The sequence below is a fragment of the Neolamprologus brichardi genome, chromosome 6 (assembly GCF_056152115.1).
Source record: "Neolamprologus brichardi isolate AB-2024 chromosome 6, ASM5615211v1, whole genome shotgun sequence".
Lineage (NCBI taxonomy): Eukaryota > Metazoa > Chordata > Actinopteri > Cichliformes > Cichlidae > Neolamprologus > Neolamprologus brichardi.
In genome coordinates this window covers 20,832,076-20,851,760 of record NC_142109.1, presented here as the reverse complement: position 1 = coordinate 20,851,760, position 19,685 = coordinate 20,832,076, and the positions used below count along the sequence as shown (strand labels likewise).

At 39.9% G+C, this 19,685-nt stretch overlaps 1 protein-coding gene across 1 annotated transcript; it reads right to left on the bottom strand.

The window, feature by feature from the left end:
* Positions 1-8,277: 8,277 nt before the first annotated feature.
* Positions 8,278-19,483, bottom strand: LOC102794026 (ATP-sensitive inward rectifier potassium channel 12-like). The gene is made up of 3 exons (XM_006787375.3): positions 19,338-19,483; positions 11,540-11,718; positions 8,278-10,647 (listed from the first exon to the last, which is right to left on the bottom strand). Exons 2-3 carry the CDS (start codon positions 11,629-11,631, stop codon positions 9,048-9,050), a joined length of 1,692 nt encoding a protein of 563 aa, XP_006787438.1. The 5' UTR covers positions 11,632-11,718; positions 19,338-19,483; the 3' UTR covers positions 8,278-9,047.
* Positions 19,484-19,685: the final 202 nt, after the last annotated feature.

Below are 19,685 nucleotides of genomic sequence, written 5' to 3'. Positions count from 1 at the left end.
TTTCTTCTGTGGGGTGGCTCTAAATCTTACTTTTACAGACTCCGTGGCTGCAGGTGTTTTCTGCATCCATCTCTCGACTGATTTCTCAGGAGATGATAATGCAGCGACACGCCATCCGTAGGGATGAATAAAATAGATTCTGCTATCTGACCTCTGTCAGTCCTTCTTCACCCATTTTCACCCAGTGAATTAGTGCAGCTGCACCACACTTAAATGGGTCTCCCTCTTTTTTCTCTGGGAGTGTATGTGACCGGGCATGAATCCTCTCTTTGTGCTCAGTCTGCAGAGTTTCCCCCCCTCTATAGTTTCTTGCCTTCTTCATCTTTTTTATTTGGGGAAAGAGGGGCTTCGGTTGCGATGGCGGCAGCACTGGTGAGGTGGTGGCAGCGGTAGGGATGGCGGTGGCGGCAGCAGGGACGAGGAGGGGAGGACGGGGGGGAGCGGGTAACTTGTTGGACCACATTCCTGTGCAGCTGTGGAAGCTGGTGCAGGGTGGGGGCTGGAGGGCAGAGCAGGATCATCATTGCATTGCAGGGCATCATGAATGGTCTATTGTTTGGTGGTTTGCTGTGTCCGCATCTCTTTGCACAACTTCAGCCTGATTGAGAGCAATGGGGGGGAAACTAAATGAACAACAGGGCGACCAAGGAAGAAATCTACAAATTATTTGGTGACTTATATGAGACGAAGCTTGAGAAAAACACATTTGTGACTCAGACGCAGGAGGTTGCCGAAACTCACAGCGTAATGATGATGGTGATGATGAAGATGGGGATGATGGTTATGCGGACAATGGCGGCATTCATGGTGCAAATTTATGACGGGTTTGCCCCTCAGTCATACGTGCCAGCACAGTGTTCAGTCATGCATTTATGTGCAGTGTTATCTATACTCAAGATTCTTCCCTGCAGTCCTGCAACGACCGAATCTGAGGTTGCCATCAATGTTTTCTTACTTAATATGAGAATCACCCTTATATCATTTTTTTACTGTCACATTCAATTAATCGCCCTGCACTTGTCGACCGTATGAACATGAAACTCTGTTTGCCATACATACATGTTTTATTCTTACACGTTATGTCTGCTTCTCATTGTTTCTTTGGAGTTCTGTTAAAATTAGTAAGACGTCGAGATAAGGCTTAAGTTGAGCAAAAGTAAAGAAGATTAGGATCAAATGGACCCAGGCGAACTCAGAACTCAGGTATCTTTTAATCTCAGAGGTTTTCATCAATCAGCGTCTCTAAGGACAAGCGAGAACTTTTAGCTGCACACTACAGCACTTTGTTTTGGGCCGTGATTCTGTTTACAACAATGTGTGAAAGCACAAGGAAAGAAATCACAAGTGGACATCATTTTAAAAACCTTTAAAAAAAACCTTCATACACTCAAGCCTATTTAACCTGGTAAATAAAGCATTTATGACCAATAAAGTGTCATATGTGTTGAAGACGAACCAGTGCTATTGAAGCCAAATCAGTGCATATTAAAGAAAAAAGGACATTAAATATCAAATAGACAGTCTCCTTAAGAAAATACAAAAAAACTTGGAAGACTAAAATAAATTTCTTTTTTTTTTTACATAAAAAAAAAATCAAAGCAACTTTTTATCCCTTCCTGCTTTGGATTAGGGTGATTTCAGTGTTCACATACTCAGAATTGAATTCAATATGAAAAAGCTGGAGGTCCTCTTTGACTGAAAACAACGGGATAGACCTTTGTTTGTGTTTATCTATGAAGCCCCCATGAGAGAGTCTTCCTATTGCTACACTGAAGACTCTTTGACTCTTCAGTTTCTATGCTTTGACCGCCTGGAAGTAAAAAAAATTACACTAAAATGAATTTCTGTAACTCAGTTTGAATAAATGAAACCATTACGATTCTATCTGTTTTACTTCAGATGCCTCTCATATTTTGATCTTGTTCTGTAATTAATTTCATTTATATATTGTGTTATTGTTTAAAGTGTAAATTTTACTGTTTTTGTGGATTTTAAACGATCGTCATGGTTGGGACTGAGAGCTAGCCCTGATTTGTTTTAATTTAAACATTCAGTAAATTAATCCAGACCTGCCTGTCTCTTCAAAACCACTAAAAAAAAGAGACAAAAAATGTGGAGCACAACAATCAGTCACTGTTAAACCAGAACACATTATTAAATGTACCTCATAATTTCTGATTTTTTTTATTCCCCTTCCAGCTCCAACACTTTCTACTCAAGTTTAGATGACTGTAAAAATGAAGACAACTCGGATGTATGCTATCATTTGTGTGTTAATTGATCTTAAACCACAAATAAAGCAATAATTTTTATGAAAACAAGAACCTCTGTGTTTTCATTTAAAAAAAAAAAACACTTTTGAAATGCCATCAGGGACAGTAACTCAAATATAGATTTCATGACAACTTGTATGAGAAAGAGAGAGAGGTAGAGAGAGAGACAGGGGAAAAAACAGGAGAGAAAGCGGCATCCACTTTCCAATCATGAGCTCCTCTCAGAACATTTAATTACTGTGTGTGAACGAAGGAGAAAGAAGGAAAATGCCCGAGGGTCGGAGCAAAAGATGACTACATGAAAGAGTCTGTTGTTGTCTGAGCAGAGGAAGGGAGATAAAAGGCAACAAGACAGAAAGATGGATGGGATATTTAGTGGTAGAGAGTGAGAAATATGGTGATTTATTATTTATTCCTCACGTCTGTCATTTTTTTTTACTTCTTTCTTCAACTCTTCTTTTAAAAGCTTGAATTTTTCCACAGTTTAACAATACCAGAGGACTCTGTGAACATATGTCACAAAGACTGTAAATAGCAGAGAAATTTACACTAGTCAGAAACCTCTGAGCACATGAGTAGGATGTGTAAAAGACTGGAAAACAGCCTGACGCACAGACAGCGGGACAAGTGGGAGATGTACAGATATCAGAAAATCTGGGACTGCCTGCAAAAAAATGGACAAGATATTTAGATTAGGAAGTGAAGCAGCACTCATCTAGTTTGACAATTTGGAAAGCTCACTTATTCACTTTTCTTCTGGGAATTAAATTAGAAGAGACATACCTCTCTTATATATTTGTCCTTTCAGAATCAGAGTGCACAAAGGAGCCAGTTAGCTCAGAAAGAGTGTAGACAGGAGGAAACTGCCAGCCTAGCCCTGTCCAAAGTAGTTTAAAATTCACATGTAGTAGTTAAGAACAAATTGTGGGATAATCTCAGAGATTTCACAGTTTAGATTTGAAGTAAACCCAACATGTGGTGTTGCAACAGAAATGCAGGATACATATAGACAGACTGACAGACAGAAGATGCAGGAGACAGACAGAAGCATCCAGAAGATGTTTGCCCTGTGGTGCTTCCAGCCTGGTTCAGTCAGGCCTCCCCTGCTGGCCTGAGCTGCACACAATGCTCCTCTGTCCCCGCAGCGAGCTGCTTCACAGCTCAACAACGGACAACAGCTCATTATGGAATCAAAGATCCCCCCAGCCACGGCTCCCGGTGCCTGAATACTGTCCCCCGCTGAGGGCACACACTGTCACCAGCTCCGTCGCACAGCCTGAGGCCGCAAACAGCCAGTGAGGCCGGAGAGGGCATGCAGATATGCAGGGTGTCATGCACATGAAAGCACACGCACACACTCACACGCTTAACCTAGACGAAGAGGAACACACACCACCTTATTAGACAGGATCCTAGTCAGCCATTAGCAGCCTTAACAAAGGTCACGCAGGTCACCCAGCTGCTCTTCCTCACGGACACTGATGACAGGGGATGAGACGATACGGATAATTAACCGACATCAGAAAACAGGCTGATAGACAGACAGGGTGACAGCAGGGAGAGAGGAGGACTGCAAAGAGGGGAAATATCTCGTTAGAAAGACAGGAGAGAGCATCGGTTTTCACCTGAAGGACTGAAAGCATAAGAAGGAAATAAAAAGAGCAGCAGGGGGGAAGTAGCGCACGAATTATTTATTGAGCTCCTCGATGGCAAGAAGTCCCCATACAGCAAAAACAGGAAGAACAACAAAACCCTGTTTAATTAAGCTTTCACTGAGATGCCGTGACCTTGCTCTATGCTTTAAAGTCCATTACTACTTTTGTGTATTTAGCAGCTACCTAGATTCACACTTTTAACAGCATCTCCCGAAATAGAAAGACTGCGAGTCTGCTCCAAGGATGGTCAACTCAACAACAACTACTTCATTTTTTAAAGCTTGATTTGGATTCAGATTTGCAGATAGATAAATTATAATGTGTGAGGTCATGTGCGGAATTTGCAAGGTCAGATGTTAGCATACTTGCAACAAAAAGTTGCTCTTTATTAACAACACTTTTATTTAGTAAACACTTGCGTATTGTATAAAAGCACAGCTGTCACACTGAGGTCTTGTTGCAGCGTGTACAGGAAATATGATTAAAGCAACTTAAAAGTGATCTGGACTTCTGAGTTTTCCTTTAAGACAGGCTACACCTTACAACAGAAAGCGTGACCTTGGTCATGACCGAAACCCTGAGAGTATATGTGCCCACCTTCTCTGTTGTTAAATGGGATTATTTAGCCTGATTCTATAATAGTGAATCCTTTTTACTTTGGTGGCAGGTTGAACGTCTCTATAAAATTTCTGTCTGTCACTGCTTTCTTTTTTCTTTGTCCATGAACTCCTCTTAGACCATGAGGAGTTGAGCATTATAATTATATATTTATAATTTATATCTACAAAAATTGGTTTCAGGTTGCCTGGAAACCACCAAGAATATGATAAAATGACCTATTTGTTTTTAACCTTTTAGAACCTAAAGCAGTTTATTAGGAAATAGTATTGTTTTAATTTCATGACAATAATGTTTCCTTTATATCCACAAAAACTGAAATGTACATGCCTGGCGACCACCTAGCAACAGGCTGAAATGACCCATTTTTAGCATATAAACAACAGCTACCATCCCCTCTTTTTTTCTCAATGTGGTTAAGTAAAGTTAAGTATAGCAGTTTGCCGACAGCACAAACAGGCGTGGGCACGTACTAGTATTCATAAGACATAAGCGCTTCCAACAAGTAGTCTTCACTTTAAAATCTTAATATTTTGCTGGAGGATTCTCAGTTCAATATCTGTGTTTTTTAGCACCTTTTCCGATGAGAAAAAGCACATATTGGGTCTATTGAGGTTTAGTGGCAAGTTGGCTACCCATGACAGAAATCAGGAAAATCTAAACTGAAAATCCCAAGATGTTTTCCACATTTCTACCCAGCTGATCCTCTTGAGGGCCTTGTGTCTTTGATATGACTCCTGTGAACCTCAGATTTTAAGCCACTGTGCTAAATTATTCCTGTAAGTGATCACCCTTTAGAGAAACCACCTGTTTACTCCAAGGTTTTTAATCACATTTTAATAAACATCATGATAATAACAGTGTAGTAATATTACAGCTCTTTCCTCATGGCTTCACTGTTCAATGTCGCAGTTCAGCCACATGATGGAGCCTGCAACCAAGGAAATTCCTACAGATTCGCTTCAGTTCCTCTTGATGTTTTAAATGCTCTTTATATATTTTGCTTTGTTTTTCTACTTTTCTATTTCTTTATGTCTTTATTCTTTATTTCAGTAGTATCCAAAGTATCCTTTCATTCCAGTCTACAATTTGTCAGGCTGAAATCTGACCTTTTCTCTGTGACTCTGTGAAACGAAAACACAACCAGATTAAAAAATATTGCATGTGTGCCACTGCAAAGTGCTCATCCTTGTCCAAATGTAGGTCTTGTAGGTGAGATTGATGGAGGGTTTGCCCTTCATATCACGACTGAATTAGCCTGCCTGTGAACCCAAGGGGCAAAGCTGCATCTAAGTCCCCATCAAGAGCACACGACAGAGGACTTTTTGGCAGAAGTGATGGTATTTGGTACTCACAGTGGTTGCTGGTGCTGAATCTGGTTGTTTCATTTTGCAATCTCATTTTAATCTTCTCATTTGGATTTTATTTCAAAATAAATCTTATTGTTACTTAACATATGTCCACAGGACTCCCCAAATCGTAATACTGCTTTTTGAGAATTGTTTTTGTCCATTTATTTTGTTAAGAAATAAATACAAACCACTCTGCAGCCTCTCCAGTCTGCGTGAACCAATTCTGTTTTCTCACTGGAAGAAGGCTATTAATTATCTGCTGCCTGTCATTAATAATGCATTGTGATGGTGACCAAATTTTAATCTTAGCAATTGGTTGATTAGTGCTGAAATTCACATTAAAGACTAATGCTGTTGATCTTATCATGTGAGAATATAACTTTGAGAGGTTATCTTTTTATCTAAGCCTATAACATATATATCTAAATTATTATCTCCCATGTCTAAACTAATTTGTAATGTTAAAACAAGTTTATGCAACGTTAGGCTGACATGTCCCAGCAAAAACTGTAAACAAGGTTCTGTTTTTTTCTGGCTAGTGACATCATGATATACCTGTAGGAGTTAGGTCTGTGGAGTCACACGATTTTTGATGGGTGCAAAATGGAGTGGAATATAATGAGAGCAACTTAATATATTTGTCGCATAATTTCTTTGTTTAAGTAACAATTTTAGAAGAATGTATGGGACTCAGAAGATTTATTCCTTCGTGTCATATTGAAAGCAGAGCACAGGCCTGCTCAGTAGGCCTCAACTCTTCCACCTCTAGTGCCACCGCCTCACTACAGATCACAATATTGTCAACAAACATCATAGTCCACAAAGACCACTGCCTGACCTCATTGGCCACTGTCAAAAAGAAGGGGCTCAAAGCAGATTCCTGATGTAATCCCACCCTCACCTTCACTTCTACTGCACACCTCACCGCTGTCTCCACCACACGTCTCTGCCACTCCTTTTGCTTCCTTATGCTAAGATCACATCTGCAGTGCGCTTTCTTGACATAAAGCCATACCTTTGCTCACTGATGCTCGTCTCTCTCCTTAACCTAGCTTCTTGGTTAGGCTCATGAGGGCTATCCCTCTGTAGTTTCCACAGCCCTCACATCACCTTATCAGTGTATCAGTACACTTCTTCATTCTTTAGGGATCCTCTCACTCTCCAGGATTGTTTCAAACAATCTGCTCAAAAAGTCTGCTGCTCTCTCCCCTAGACATCTCCATACCTGCACAGGTATGTCATCTGGACCAAGCGCTTTTCCACTCTTCAGCCTTAATAACTGACCTCACTTCCTCCTCTTCTTCCCTTCCTGGTTCACTAACCTTCCTCCATCTCTCTCTCTCTTCATCCATCAGCTCCTTAAACTAAAAACATATATATAAAATCAAAGTAATTTATACTCAAGTTTAAGTTAAGACAATATTCACTAGATTTCACCAGCAGCAACCAAATGTTCATCAGAACAAAAGTCAGCTGGTTCTGAAACCTGATTGGTACACACAAAAATGTGGCGTCATCTCTTCCTTCTAAGACTTGCCCACTTCCAACATAACTACTTCCATGGTAACCAAGAGAGTGAAAGAAGTAGTTGTGGAGCCCCCCAAAAAATCTGTTATCCACTGACTTCACTCTGTAAAATACTCTTTCTAAAAATATCTTAACCTCTTAAGACCAGAACTCTTCCACAGCATGCATTTTTAATTTCTCTTTGATATTTGGGCTGATTGGGACCTGATGAATGTAAAAACAAAAAATTACCAATTTGTTTTTTTTTTTTACCTGATTTTTGCTTCTAAGAAAAATAAGAGCCACATATGAGTATATTCGTTTAAAATTTCGATTGAACAGTAGCAGGATAATGTCCTCATAAGTGGATATCAGGCCCTTGTAGAGCAAAATTAGGTATTTTGGTCTAAATAACCCAAAATGTAATGTCCACATATGTGGACGCCAGGTCCTAGGAGGTTAATGTAAGTTTAGTTTATAGCAACAATAAAAGAGTGCAACAAATAACCCAGAGCCTTCGTTAGAGCCCTTTTCATAGACTGTATATAAAAGATGGACGCAGGCACTGCAAATCACCAGCTTATTGAGCCCCTATAAAGTTGTTTTGAGGGTTCAAATATAGAGACTGAACCTTTCTTCTTTTTTTTGCACTAGGCTTTAAACATGCTTCAGTTTTTAGCAGTTTGAAGTGGTTTTAATTTTTTTTTAGAAACTACTCATTTGTATACTCTCATAGAAAAGCACCTGTTACATCACAACACATAATAAGGCTAAAAGTATGTCGTAATTGGACTGATCAAAGTGGTAAATGACAGCTGTAAAATTATTTGAAAATGTGAAATGATTTCGAGACTGACGAGAGGCAGTTCCAGTCATAACAGTACATACTGCTGTTTATTAGGTGGTTTTGTTCATACAAAACATCACACAGTTGCAAAGTGTTTGTGTTTGTTGAAAAAAAGTAAGAGTAAAGTGCTTGTTCATCGTGTGCACAGGTTTGAATTGTATAGTGTGGTTCTGGATTTCATCTGTGCTTTGTTAGCGCTAAAGAATATACAGTGATGAACTTCGAAAGAAAAGAGAGAGAAGTGCTTACTTATCAGATGTGAAATGCAGCAGAATTCAGGCAAGAAGACAGAAGATGAAAATGCAGAAGTAATTTATTTTTACACAAAGAAAGCAAGTGTGTTAAAGTTTGAAGCATTTGCGTCATGCTTGCTTTTTTTTATCCTGTAGCTATCTGCATATGATGTCAAGTCATTATAAAGTTAAAATAAAATTATATCATATTTACAAAAACAAAAATGAATGGAAATCAATAACAGAAAGCTTAGTTGCACCTAAAACACAGGTCACACAGAAACAGACAAGTAAGCAATTGAATTTTCAGGGTAACTCGTGATTGAAGACAATTACCTCGTCACCGTGTTTAAGAGCAGGTGAGCTGTGCGGTTCGACAGATGTTGATGTTACACTGAAAGTGTGCATTATCTGAAACCATGTGAACTAAAAGCTGTGTGTATTTTCGCAAGATGTGTGTGCTTTATTGCGTTCACCATCTTTTATTTTTTACAAGAGTTCAATACTTTGGTTGGGTGCACGCAAAGAGAGGAAATAAACGGAAGAGCAGTCATTACCATTGATTAAACTCCTGACTCTCTGCTGATGTATAAAGGTAGAGCAGGCTGTAGTCTGTCAAGGCTGATCTGATTTTCTGTGTCCAGAACACATAACATCTCCACTCTCTGCTCTTCCACAAATGTCTCCTTGAAACCTAAATCGCCCAGCTGCTCCTTTGGATCCTTCTCATCCTCATCATCCCCACAGCACAAAGCTACCTCATTCTCGTAGCAGAAAGCACTGGGAGAGTGTGAGCCCAGTAGGCGATGACTCGCCCTCGGAGCAAACGGTGAGGGGGACTGAGAGCAGCTCGAGCTGGAGGATGAGGAGTGCCCCCTGTGACCCATCATCTGGTTCAGTTCCCTGGCACTGCAAATAGGTGTAGATGGCACGTCATAGGTCTTATGGAAGCGGGAATAGTCCACATTGTAGCGATCACCCTTCTCAAACACCACAGGCTCAAAGCGGTGACCCCAAAGGATCTCCTTGGCCAAGTAGGAGCTGCGAGCCTGAGTGGTCATAGCTGTCGCCTCCACCATGCCCTCCAGGATGACCACAATCTCAAAGTCCTCCTTCTGCAAGTCATTGCGGTTCAGGTTATACAGAGGACTGTTCTTGTTGATCTCGTGGACCACCACCAGCGGCGACACCAGAAACAGCCGATCCAGTCCGTCATCATAGCCAACATCAATGTCTGTTTGCTCCAAGGGGAGGTATTCGCCCTCTGCAGTCACATAGGGCTTTATGAGCTGAGCACGGACGTGGGCCTCTACAATGTGGCTTTTGCGCATGTTCCCCAGCCGCCACATGAGGCACAGCTTCCCGTCTCGCAGAGCAATGACAGCGTGATGCGAGAACAGCAAGGTCTGCGCCCGCTTTTTGGGCCGCACCATCTTTGCCATGATGGTCCCTATCATGAAGGAGTCAATAATGCAGCCCACAATGGACTGCACCACAACGGTCACCACTGCAAACGGACACTCTTCGGTGACACACCGGAAACCGTATCCAATGGTGGTCTGGGTCTCTATGGAGAAGAGGAATGCCCCAATGAAACCCTGGATGTGGAGAATACATGGCCGCCACTCGGTTTTTCCTTCCTCTGCGCTACTTCGAGTATCTCCGTCCTTATTAGGGATGCGAATGTCAAAGTCTCCATGAGCGTATGCCACTCCCCAGAAGATCAGGCCAAACAGCAGCCAAGACAGAAGGAAGGTGGTGGTGAAGATGAGCAGGAGGTAGCGCCAGCGTATGTCCACACAAGTGGTGAAGATGTCAGCCAGGTATCGTCGTGGTTTATCCTCCATGTTGTTGAAAACCACGTTGCACTGGCCGTTCTTCTTCACAAAGCGACTGCGCACACGCCCGATGCCCAGATCCAGGCCCAGGCGGCATGAAGGTGAAGCTCGGCAGCTGTTGTGGACAATCGGATCATTTGTCACCCTCAGAGACAGAGCCCCTCTTCCGTCATCACTTCCGGGACACTCTCCTCCTCCCCCTCCTCCTTCCTCACCTCGCATGCAGGCGCCGGAGATCGTTTGCTGGCTCAGAGGACTGTGTCCGTTGTGGAGGCCCAGGCTGGAGATCTTCAGAGCATCTTCATCTGTGGAAACGATGCTGTATCTGGAAGAAAAATGAAGGAAAAACTTAGAAAGAAACAAAAAAAAAAAAAAGAGTCAAACTAAATTCTTAATTAGTAGTTTATGGAGCCTAAAATGAAAACTGCTGTTTTAGATTTTATCATCCACCTGTATCAACAGTATGAATGGCTGCACAGACGGGAATTAAAAAACGTAATAATTTCCAAGCTGCCTTAACAAATCCTGACAGACCTGCAGCTCTAACAGCTCTATGTACTTGGGATTGAAATATGGCAACAAGTAAGTACAACTATTTTTCTTTTTTTCTTTTTTAAAGTACTTTATTAAATGTTACACTTTTTTAGGAATTTCACAAACAGTAACTCATTTGCAGATCAGTGTTATACAGAAGCACGTTGTTAGTTTTTAATAAGCTGTCAATCAGATATTAGTATGACTAGGTTATATAAAAGCAGATATAAATACAGGCTGTATCAACTTTAATCTATATTCTGCAGCCGTACTAATCCTTGCATCATTAAGCCTCTGAGTTTCTTGGCCAAAGTTACATGTTTGCATGGCATCAGCGCTGTCTTTTGTAATCATCTTTTGTTAGTTGTTGTAAATATCAGTGCGTAGATGGAAAAAAATAAAGAAAGTTTTGTGGCTCACTAAAAACAATGTTCTAAAAGCTGATAGCCTAGTGATCTAGTAAGACTCAGTTAAACTATAGTTAAATCCTGTAATTCAATTTTTTAAAACTTGGAGTAAAGTTGTGCATCTGTTTCAATCTAATGCTTTGATTTTGTGGTTTACTATTAATATATCTATGTTTAAAAGGCTACTAATGAATGGACATACTTTGCCAAATTGAAAGGAAGAAATGTTCTAGAAGCTGCATCCACTGACATGGTTTCATTCCCATTGCCTCTTACCTGTTGACCCGCACCGCTCCCATGGCACCAGTGATCATCAGGCTGTATCTGCGGGGGCAGTAATGTAGGTTGGGGCGGGTAGTTCCAACCATTAACGTACTGTTGCTGAACAGGGAGGCAGTATGAGCTCAGGTGTGACTTGCGTTTGTTATCAGCACTGTGCTCTCTTGGTGCATTTTCTGTGAATGTAGAGGACAAAGAGGAGCCATGCTGAAGTTTTTTAGAATATGAGAATACATCAAAACTTGAGCATAGATCACAGCATATATAATGCAACAACTTATAGAGGGGAAACTGAACATAGCTAATTCCTGGGAATTCCTAGGAATATCATATCCCCCGAGGGCCCAGGAATTAACCATCTTCAGTTTCCCCTCCATCATTTCCATCGTTATATATAGATCTATAAAAGGCACTGATATACAACACCTACACATCATACAACACATCAGTAAATCCATAATTAATGATCCAATGATATTATTGATACGATTATGATTCCCACTGCCCCTTCCAGTGTCATTCCATCACATTATAGAAAATTCTGTCAGCAGTAAAATGGACAGTCCAGTCTTCTTCAGTAACATGCATGAACATTATTGCCAGCTCTAATGCAGATTATTCAGTTGATTTACTGTAAACCTTCTGCACCATTCCTCTGGCAAATCTAGAGGATTTCTGCATTACATTTTAATGCACCAATTTAAATTTCTGAGAATTTCTTTAACACTGAACATTCGGATAATTTTCACCTGTCTGTTTATCACTCGCAGTCTACATTGTCACTCACTGGACACTTTATTAGGTACACCTGCATAGTTGGTCATTAAACAATGAACCAATCTCCAGCATCTTCAGTTCATAGCCAAATCCATGCTACGAAGAATAAGGGCAGATCCGGAGTCAAGTGAATATATATTAATTCACCACACAAATATGCTCTGATGTGATAAAATAAAGATTGAAAAAGCAGCAACATAAAAAATAACAATTTCGCTAGTTTAGACTTTTTAATGGAGAATAACAACCTAAAGCAATCTCAGAGACACTGAAGATAGTACGACTGATTCTCACTGGACCGTGAATATTTGTAATAAAGTAATGACATCTCGTCAAATGGGGGCTAACACACAAACAGAAGACAAGAATGTCCCACAGCCCACCATCCATAGATCCACAAAAAAAGGTCAAAAATTCACAATCAAAAATCCCTCAAAAACTTTGGCCTTTCCTAATGCATGGAGCAGACCAGACAGTTTTGTATAATGACAGCACATTGATTAGGTCCTTGCTAGTGATTAGCCTTAGGGACCTTCAGGCCAAACCAGGGGTGGAAAACCAGACAGGCTGTGGAAGGGACAAAGGTTTTAAGAGATGAATCAGTGGTAATCTACTGTTAGAGGAACAATTGATTCGCTGCTTTGGCCTGATGACAGGGTTATGTCAGCAAACCGGGAACCGGGATGAACAAAAACCACAAGGTTGCATAACCAGTAGAGGGCCAGCCACACGCAACACAACAGGGCGTTAGTGGTTTATGTTTTATTGTACATGAATCACTTTGGCTGATGTGAATTAGCCGACAGGCCTGCATTAATGAAAGAGCAGAAATGGATTGTCTTGGGAAAATTTCTGACAACTGTAGTTTAAAAGCCTCCGTTCAATATCACCGTTACGTCAATAACAAGCACATGCACCGCTACACATTTTAACACACATGAGCACACACACGCAAGCAGATTTTGATGGGATTGGATGTCGTGTAATGAACCCTTGTATGCAACGGTTCCACACTCGTGTTACACCAAGGACAGATGTTACGAACTGGCTGCTCAGTGGCTGGATAAAGGATGATCTTCTATTGGATAATCCCAATAGGGCAGATGATTACATCATCTTAACTCTCACAGCTGGAAGAGGGAACCTTTACTTATGGAGTTCTTAAAGACGTCAGGCGGTATGCCATGCCACACGGGTCAGACCCGGGTGAGTGTCAACAAGTTCATTTGTTGGCTAAGGCGAGCACGACACAGTTCACAGACTGGTCTGTTTGGCCTGCATTTATAATGGGAAAATTACTCTTTGTTGTTGCCCTGATTTATTGTAGATTTGTTATATTTTGACTAAATTTTGTTTAGATTTGTCAGCAGAAACATGTCATTAATAACGCTATTATATTTGCTTCTTTAGGCTTTGCAGTTTTACATGACATTACATGACAGTTTTGTTTCGCTTCTCAAGATAAAGTTTGTTTTTGGTTTTTTTTGATGATTTACAGTTTTTCCAAATATCAGTAATTTCATCTTAAATTGTAAATTGACTAGTACTGACATTCACACATACACAATGCCATACTGACATGATAACTTCACACAAATGCTGTTGATTTGTCGTTCATCTCTCATTCCAACACACCACAGAGGTGCTCTGTTGTTTTGAGCGGGCCATTTAAGTAAAGAGAACTCATTGCCATTTTCAAGAAACCAGTTTGAGGTGATTTAAACTTTGCGACATGGTGCGTTATCCTGCTGGAAGCAGCCAACAGAATGACATGGTCAGCAAAAAATACTTAGGTAAGCTTTGCCATTTAAACAATTCTAAGTTTGTACTAAGACGCCCAAACTGTCCCAAATATTCCCCCCACACCATTACACCACTGATGGCAGCCTGAGCTACTGATGCAAGGCAAGACACAGCTATGTTGTTGACACCAAATTCTGACCTGCGATCTAAATTAAGACTCATTGGACGAGGCAACATTTTTCCAGACTTCTTCAGGTTTCATTTATTTTGTGTTCAGAGATGCTCTTCTGCATACCTTGATTTTAATGACTGTTATTTAACTTACTACCTTTCTTTCAGCTCAAAGCAGCCTGGCCATTCTCCTCTGACATCTGACATCAGCATAGCATTTTCAACCAGAGAACTGCCACGCGCCAGATATTTTCTCTTTTTTGAAACCAATGCTGTTCTCTCTTTTGAACAGCAGCCACAACCATACCATGCTGAACTTCTGCAGGGCATCTAGATCGTGTCTGCATACCCAAATGCAAGGAGTTGCTGCCATGTATTTGGATGATTAGACATTTGGATTGAACAGGCACATGTAGTTAAATTATCTGTGAGTGCATATACCCTTGTGCTTTTCACATTTAAGCGAGCACTCAAAATGCTTTTAACTCCACGCCACATTCATACACACATTCATGAAGCACGTTATTTGTGCTTCAGCCACATTCACAAAATCCATTTATTACTTCTGTTTTCTTGACTTCTTTGACAGCAGATTAAACTGAACTGCCTATCCTTAGTGGTTAAAGATTGTTTCTTTTTATTACAATGGTGGAAATTAAAATTATACTTATAAGTTTATTATGCTTTATTTCATTTGTTTTTAAGTTTTAGTCAATGTCAGAAGTAAAGAAGATTTTTGTTTTTAAAGAGCGGACAACACTACAGAAAAATATAAATAAATAATTAAAAATCAATTTACAAAGTTTGAAGATATGAAAGGGCATGGATATAATAAAATAAAAAATGATAACTCTCAAACTATTAGCCCCCGAACAAAACTTTTTTTTTTGTAGTTGTAGTTAAGCCTTTGGAGCCACGTTGGCTGATCTGTTTGATCACATAGTGTCCAAAATAAGGGAAATACCTTGCAGTATTTATAGTACAGCACAACAGTATAGTGTTGTTGTCATGGTGATCATCATTTTGACAAAGCCATAGAAACATCTTTCAGTGAACGCAGTTAAATACAATTTAATGTATTTAATGATTATAGAAGTAGTGGTTTCACAAAACCAAGTTCACCTTCTAGAAGTGCAGGTGACACTCCTGATGCTTCAGAAAATGCTGTCACTTTATTGGGCTTCATAAGTTTCATAAAACAAGCTTTGTTCTTACTAAAACACGAACAAAACAGCTATGGAGGTAAACATCATGAAATACAGGCCCATTTTTGTTTCCACCAGTTACAAAATAAGTAAAAATAAAATAAGGTAGAGTTTGAACAACCCCTTTACTTTAAATACGAGCCTTTACCATCATGTAACACATGTTAAATCGCATCCATCAGCTACGAATATGAAACACTTCCTGTGTGGTGTCTCTTCAGGCTGCCTAAATGTGGCACAAACTACCTAAAATTCCTTCCAGCTTTAGTCAAAATGCTGAACTGTGGTGCTAAAACCTAAACGGAGCAGTATACAGCTTGTACATGTGGATTTAAATAATCCTAGCAATTTGAAATTCTCTGCAATTCTTCACTGAATTAATGTCTCCTTAAGGTATGTCCACACAGGAAGCGGATCACTTCTCAAGTATCGCTTTGAACCTAACCGTTTGTCACTAATGGACATTCAAGGCCCCTGTTGCCTAGGTAACCGTCTATTATACTGCTATATGTCAATCAGTGGTTTGCTTCCCCTCGAAGTTGAGAAAAGTTTACCACAGACCCACTCACTACCTTTTCCTGTGTCCTCTATGTAAAACAACGGACTGTAGTGCGATGTCACTTTTGGATATTTGTACTTTCTCTTCTATTTTCTTATTCCTCATCATTAGTCAGTTACTGTTTTTTATGCATGCTGGTCCCTTTTCCCCAGCTGACAGTAGTCCAGGGAGAGAGAGGATTGATGATCATAGTTAGTGTATTAGCTGTCGCCATAGGAACATCTCTCCTCTCAAAGGGACTGACTCGCTGTGCTCTGTGTGTTTGTGTGTGATGATGATTTATCCGGTGAGACAGGACGAGATAAACTGACAGAGAGGAGAGAGCCATCCACAGAGTCGCACCGAAACTCAACAGGGATACAGTACAGTGCATGACAAAGCTCTACAAGATTAATATTATTATTAAATACTGTGTCAAAGACTCTGAGAGGGATGCTCATGCGTGACGTAGCTCTTATTCAACTACGTCAGCCAAACCAAACTTTCATATTCCAACATAATAATCCCATGCAGAAGAGAGGATGGAGGAAGCCCTCTCCAAATAACAGATTACTACTTCCCTTAATCCCTCAATCCAAACAACAATACGAAAGGTGGATGGCAGTAGCTCTATGACCTGGCTTAAGCCCTTTTGTGTAATCTGATCATGTAATCTGACATCTGATCATATGAGAAGAGGGGAATGAGAAAAAAGAAACACACAGATAAAGAAATAGGGAAAGAAGCAAAGAAATAAAGGTTTACAGGTGCAAGGTCACGTGAGGTGGCCAAAGAGTGGGAAAAAATACAGATTTTATAGTGCCATTTGCATAAAATTAGAAGATTTACACACCGCAATAGAGTAACACACACACACACACACACACACACACACACACACACGTGTATTCTGCACCCTGTTTTTGTATTTCTTCCTTCTGCCTGTGTAAAGGCTTTTTTATAAAGAAATGTGCGAGAGAACTGGCACACTTTTGGGTGTGACTTTTCTTTTTTTGTTGTCCTCTATTTTTCTGTATTTCTGTACAAGATGTTCTTAAGTGAGAAGGACCTACATATCCCTGAGGACAGCACTGACTCTACACTCTGTCCAAGTAAAAAAAAAATAGGATCTTGATCACTCAGCAGACCTGACTACACACACACACACACACACACACACACACACACACGAAATAAGCAGTGACTAGTTGAAACTGTTGAAAAGGTTTAGTCTTAACAAAAGAATTATAGTCTTCTACATATACAAGCCAGTGGATAAAGTAAGTGCTGGTAACAGCTGCTGGACTAGCATACTGCTAGTATTACATTGCCCAGCACCACTGTATGACCAAATACTGTACTTTCTACTTCACACAATTTATTGTAAAGATAAATAATCATCAGCTCCAACACTAAAGTGATCAACAGCAATGAATCATTAATTATGATCCAATAAGAATATATATGTGATTATGAAATGTGCAACATAATGAGTATGTTTGCTTTATTTAATTAAAATATTTTTGTTTGTATAACTTTTTGTGCACTATTAAGCGATTGAAGTACACTGCAGAAAGTTCCATAAAAATTCTGTATTATGAGCCATCTTAAAGTGAAGGAATTTTCTGAATACAATTTTTATGAATGTTTTTATGTATTTTTAACCAGACCTTGAATTTGATTATTTACAGAGATGCACAAAAACCTTAATAAATAGATCATGTGCCATCAGAAGATTACTAGGGTATTCTCCTTTTTCTTACTTTTGTTTTTGTTTTTTGTTTTTTAAACATATAGGAATATAACTTTTACTTAAATAAAAATGTACATACTTTTTTTTTTACACTTTTAAAACAATTACTGTATCCAACACACAAAAAAATAAAAACATCAACAGGACATGCAACATCAAACATCAACAGGCTGTGCATGAAGCAGAGAATCTTGCCCAGTTTTTCTACACTGACTTTTAAATCTCATTAAATATTTGGATTTCCTGTGCCCCACCCCTGCCCCTGTTTCTCATGACCCCGTGTGTCACCCCAATTGCAAAACCCTGGAAACGTCCCTGCGCTTACCAGACTCATGGCTTCATGGACCTCACGATAATGAACACAGGCAAATCAGCTCAAGTAAATGAAAAAAAAGGGAAGAATGGTTTCCTTTCTAAGGATGCAGCTGCTGTGATAGTTTGTGGATGGTTGTTCAGTGTATCAATAATCTGTATCATAAAAGCACTTTTATAATGGACACTATGTCGTGATTTTCACTGTTCAATTTGGAGAATGAACGATGAACAGTCTGTCTATAAATTTTAATTACACGCAGTGGTGGAATCTAATCTTTATTTTTAAACTTTAAACAGTTTCTGCTTCAATTTTGTACATTTCAGAAAAAATGCTACTCTTCTCACTTCACTTTTACTTCCCTTTAGAGTGCATTAGATAAACATACTGGTTTATATGACCTCACACCTGTATTTTTGCTCTGTAATAGAGATGTGGATGAAGCCAAACTCTAGTCATTAATCTTGAGACCTTTGACTTGACAGGAAAACAAAAACTGGCAACTGGACTTTGATTTTATTACCACTGACTTCTGACTTCACTTGAAAATTTGCCTTTGATTGACTTGATATCCTGCTGATAATGAACAGGGACTGAAACTCAAGGGAATGCATTTTGCTGGTATTTGAGTGACAACTGAACTATGGCATCAGCACTTTCGATATTAAAAACATTAAAACATTAAAAACACATAAGATTAAGTTTCCATCTCTGCTCCGTCCATCCCTGCAGGAGAAGATCTAACAAGCCGATCAATGGTTCACACAGTGCACGCAAAAGTTATGACGGGGCAGTTTTCAAACAAAGCTGCAGCTATGACGTGTGTCCGTTTCATTGAGGCCACAGGAGCTGTCCAGTGCTGAAAATCAATCCAAAGCCTGCAGGAATAATTGACAGCTGGGAGGTGGAGGAGGAGGGTGGTGAGAGCGGAATACTATCCTAACCTTGAAAATGATGTAGTCCTTTGAAATCTTTTCCTCTATCTGTTTGCCCTGCCCACATTTATTACAGTTGACTTATTCAGTAGCGTCAGGGTTTTGTTTAAGTATTGATTACATTTTCTCGGTAGTTAATTAGTTAGTTAGAACAGGGAAAGAAGAACTGCAGCAGAGCCTACGAAGGTGGCAGCTCCTTATAATGCACTTTTAAAGAGATCTAGACTTGGGTGACGAAAGGAAATACGCTGGGCTAAAAGCTTACACAATTGTTCCATCATTATAAACTTAAAACACTTCTTATGACTAAGTCCTTTAATGTGGGGGAACAAACATAAAGATGGAGCTTTAAACACTCACCTTTGTGTTATTGCAGACTGAATTAGTAGTTTCATCCTCCAAAAAAAAAAAAAAAACTTGAGTGGATTTACAGTCTCTGCCGCTCTCCCCTCTTTTTCTTCCTTGCTTCCCTTTAATAGAGAAACACCTATGTCATGAATACGCTCCAAGAGTTGTTTTGCACGAACTTGCACATGCCTCCATCCTGAGCTTGGGCTTGTTGCTCCATAGTAGCTGATCAGAGCCGCTCCAGCCTTGTGGTTGTGCATCTGCCCTGATCCCTGCTAGCGTGAGTGTGTGGGAGAGAGGGAGAGAGAGAGAGAGAGAGAGAGAGAGAGGGAGAGAGAGAGAGCTCTGATTATGATCCTA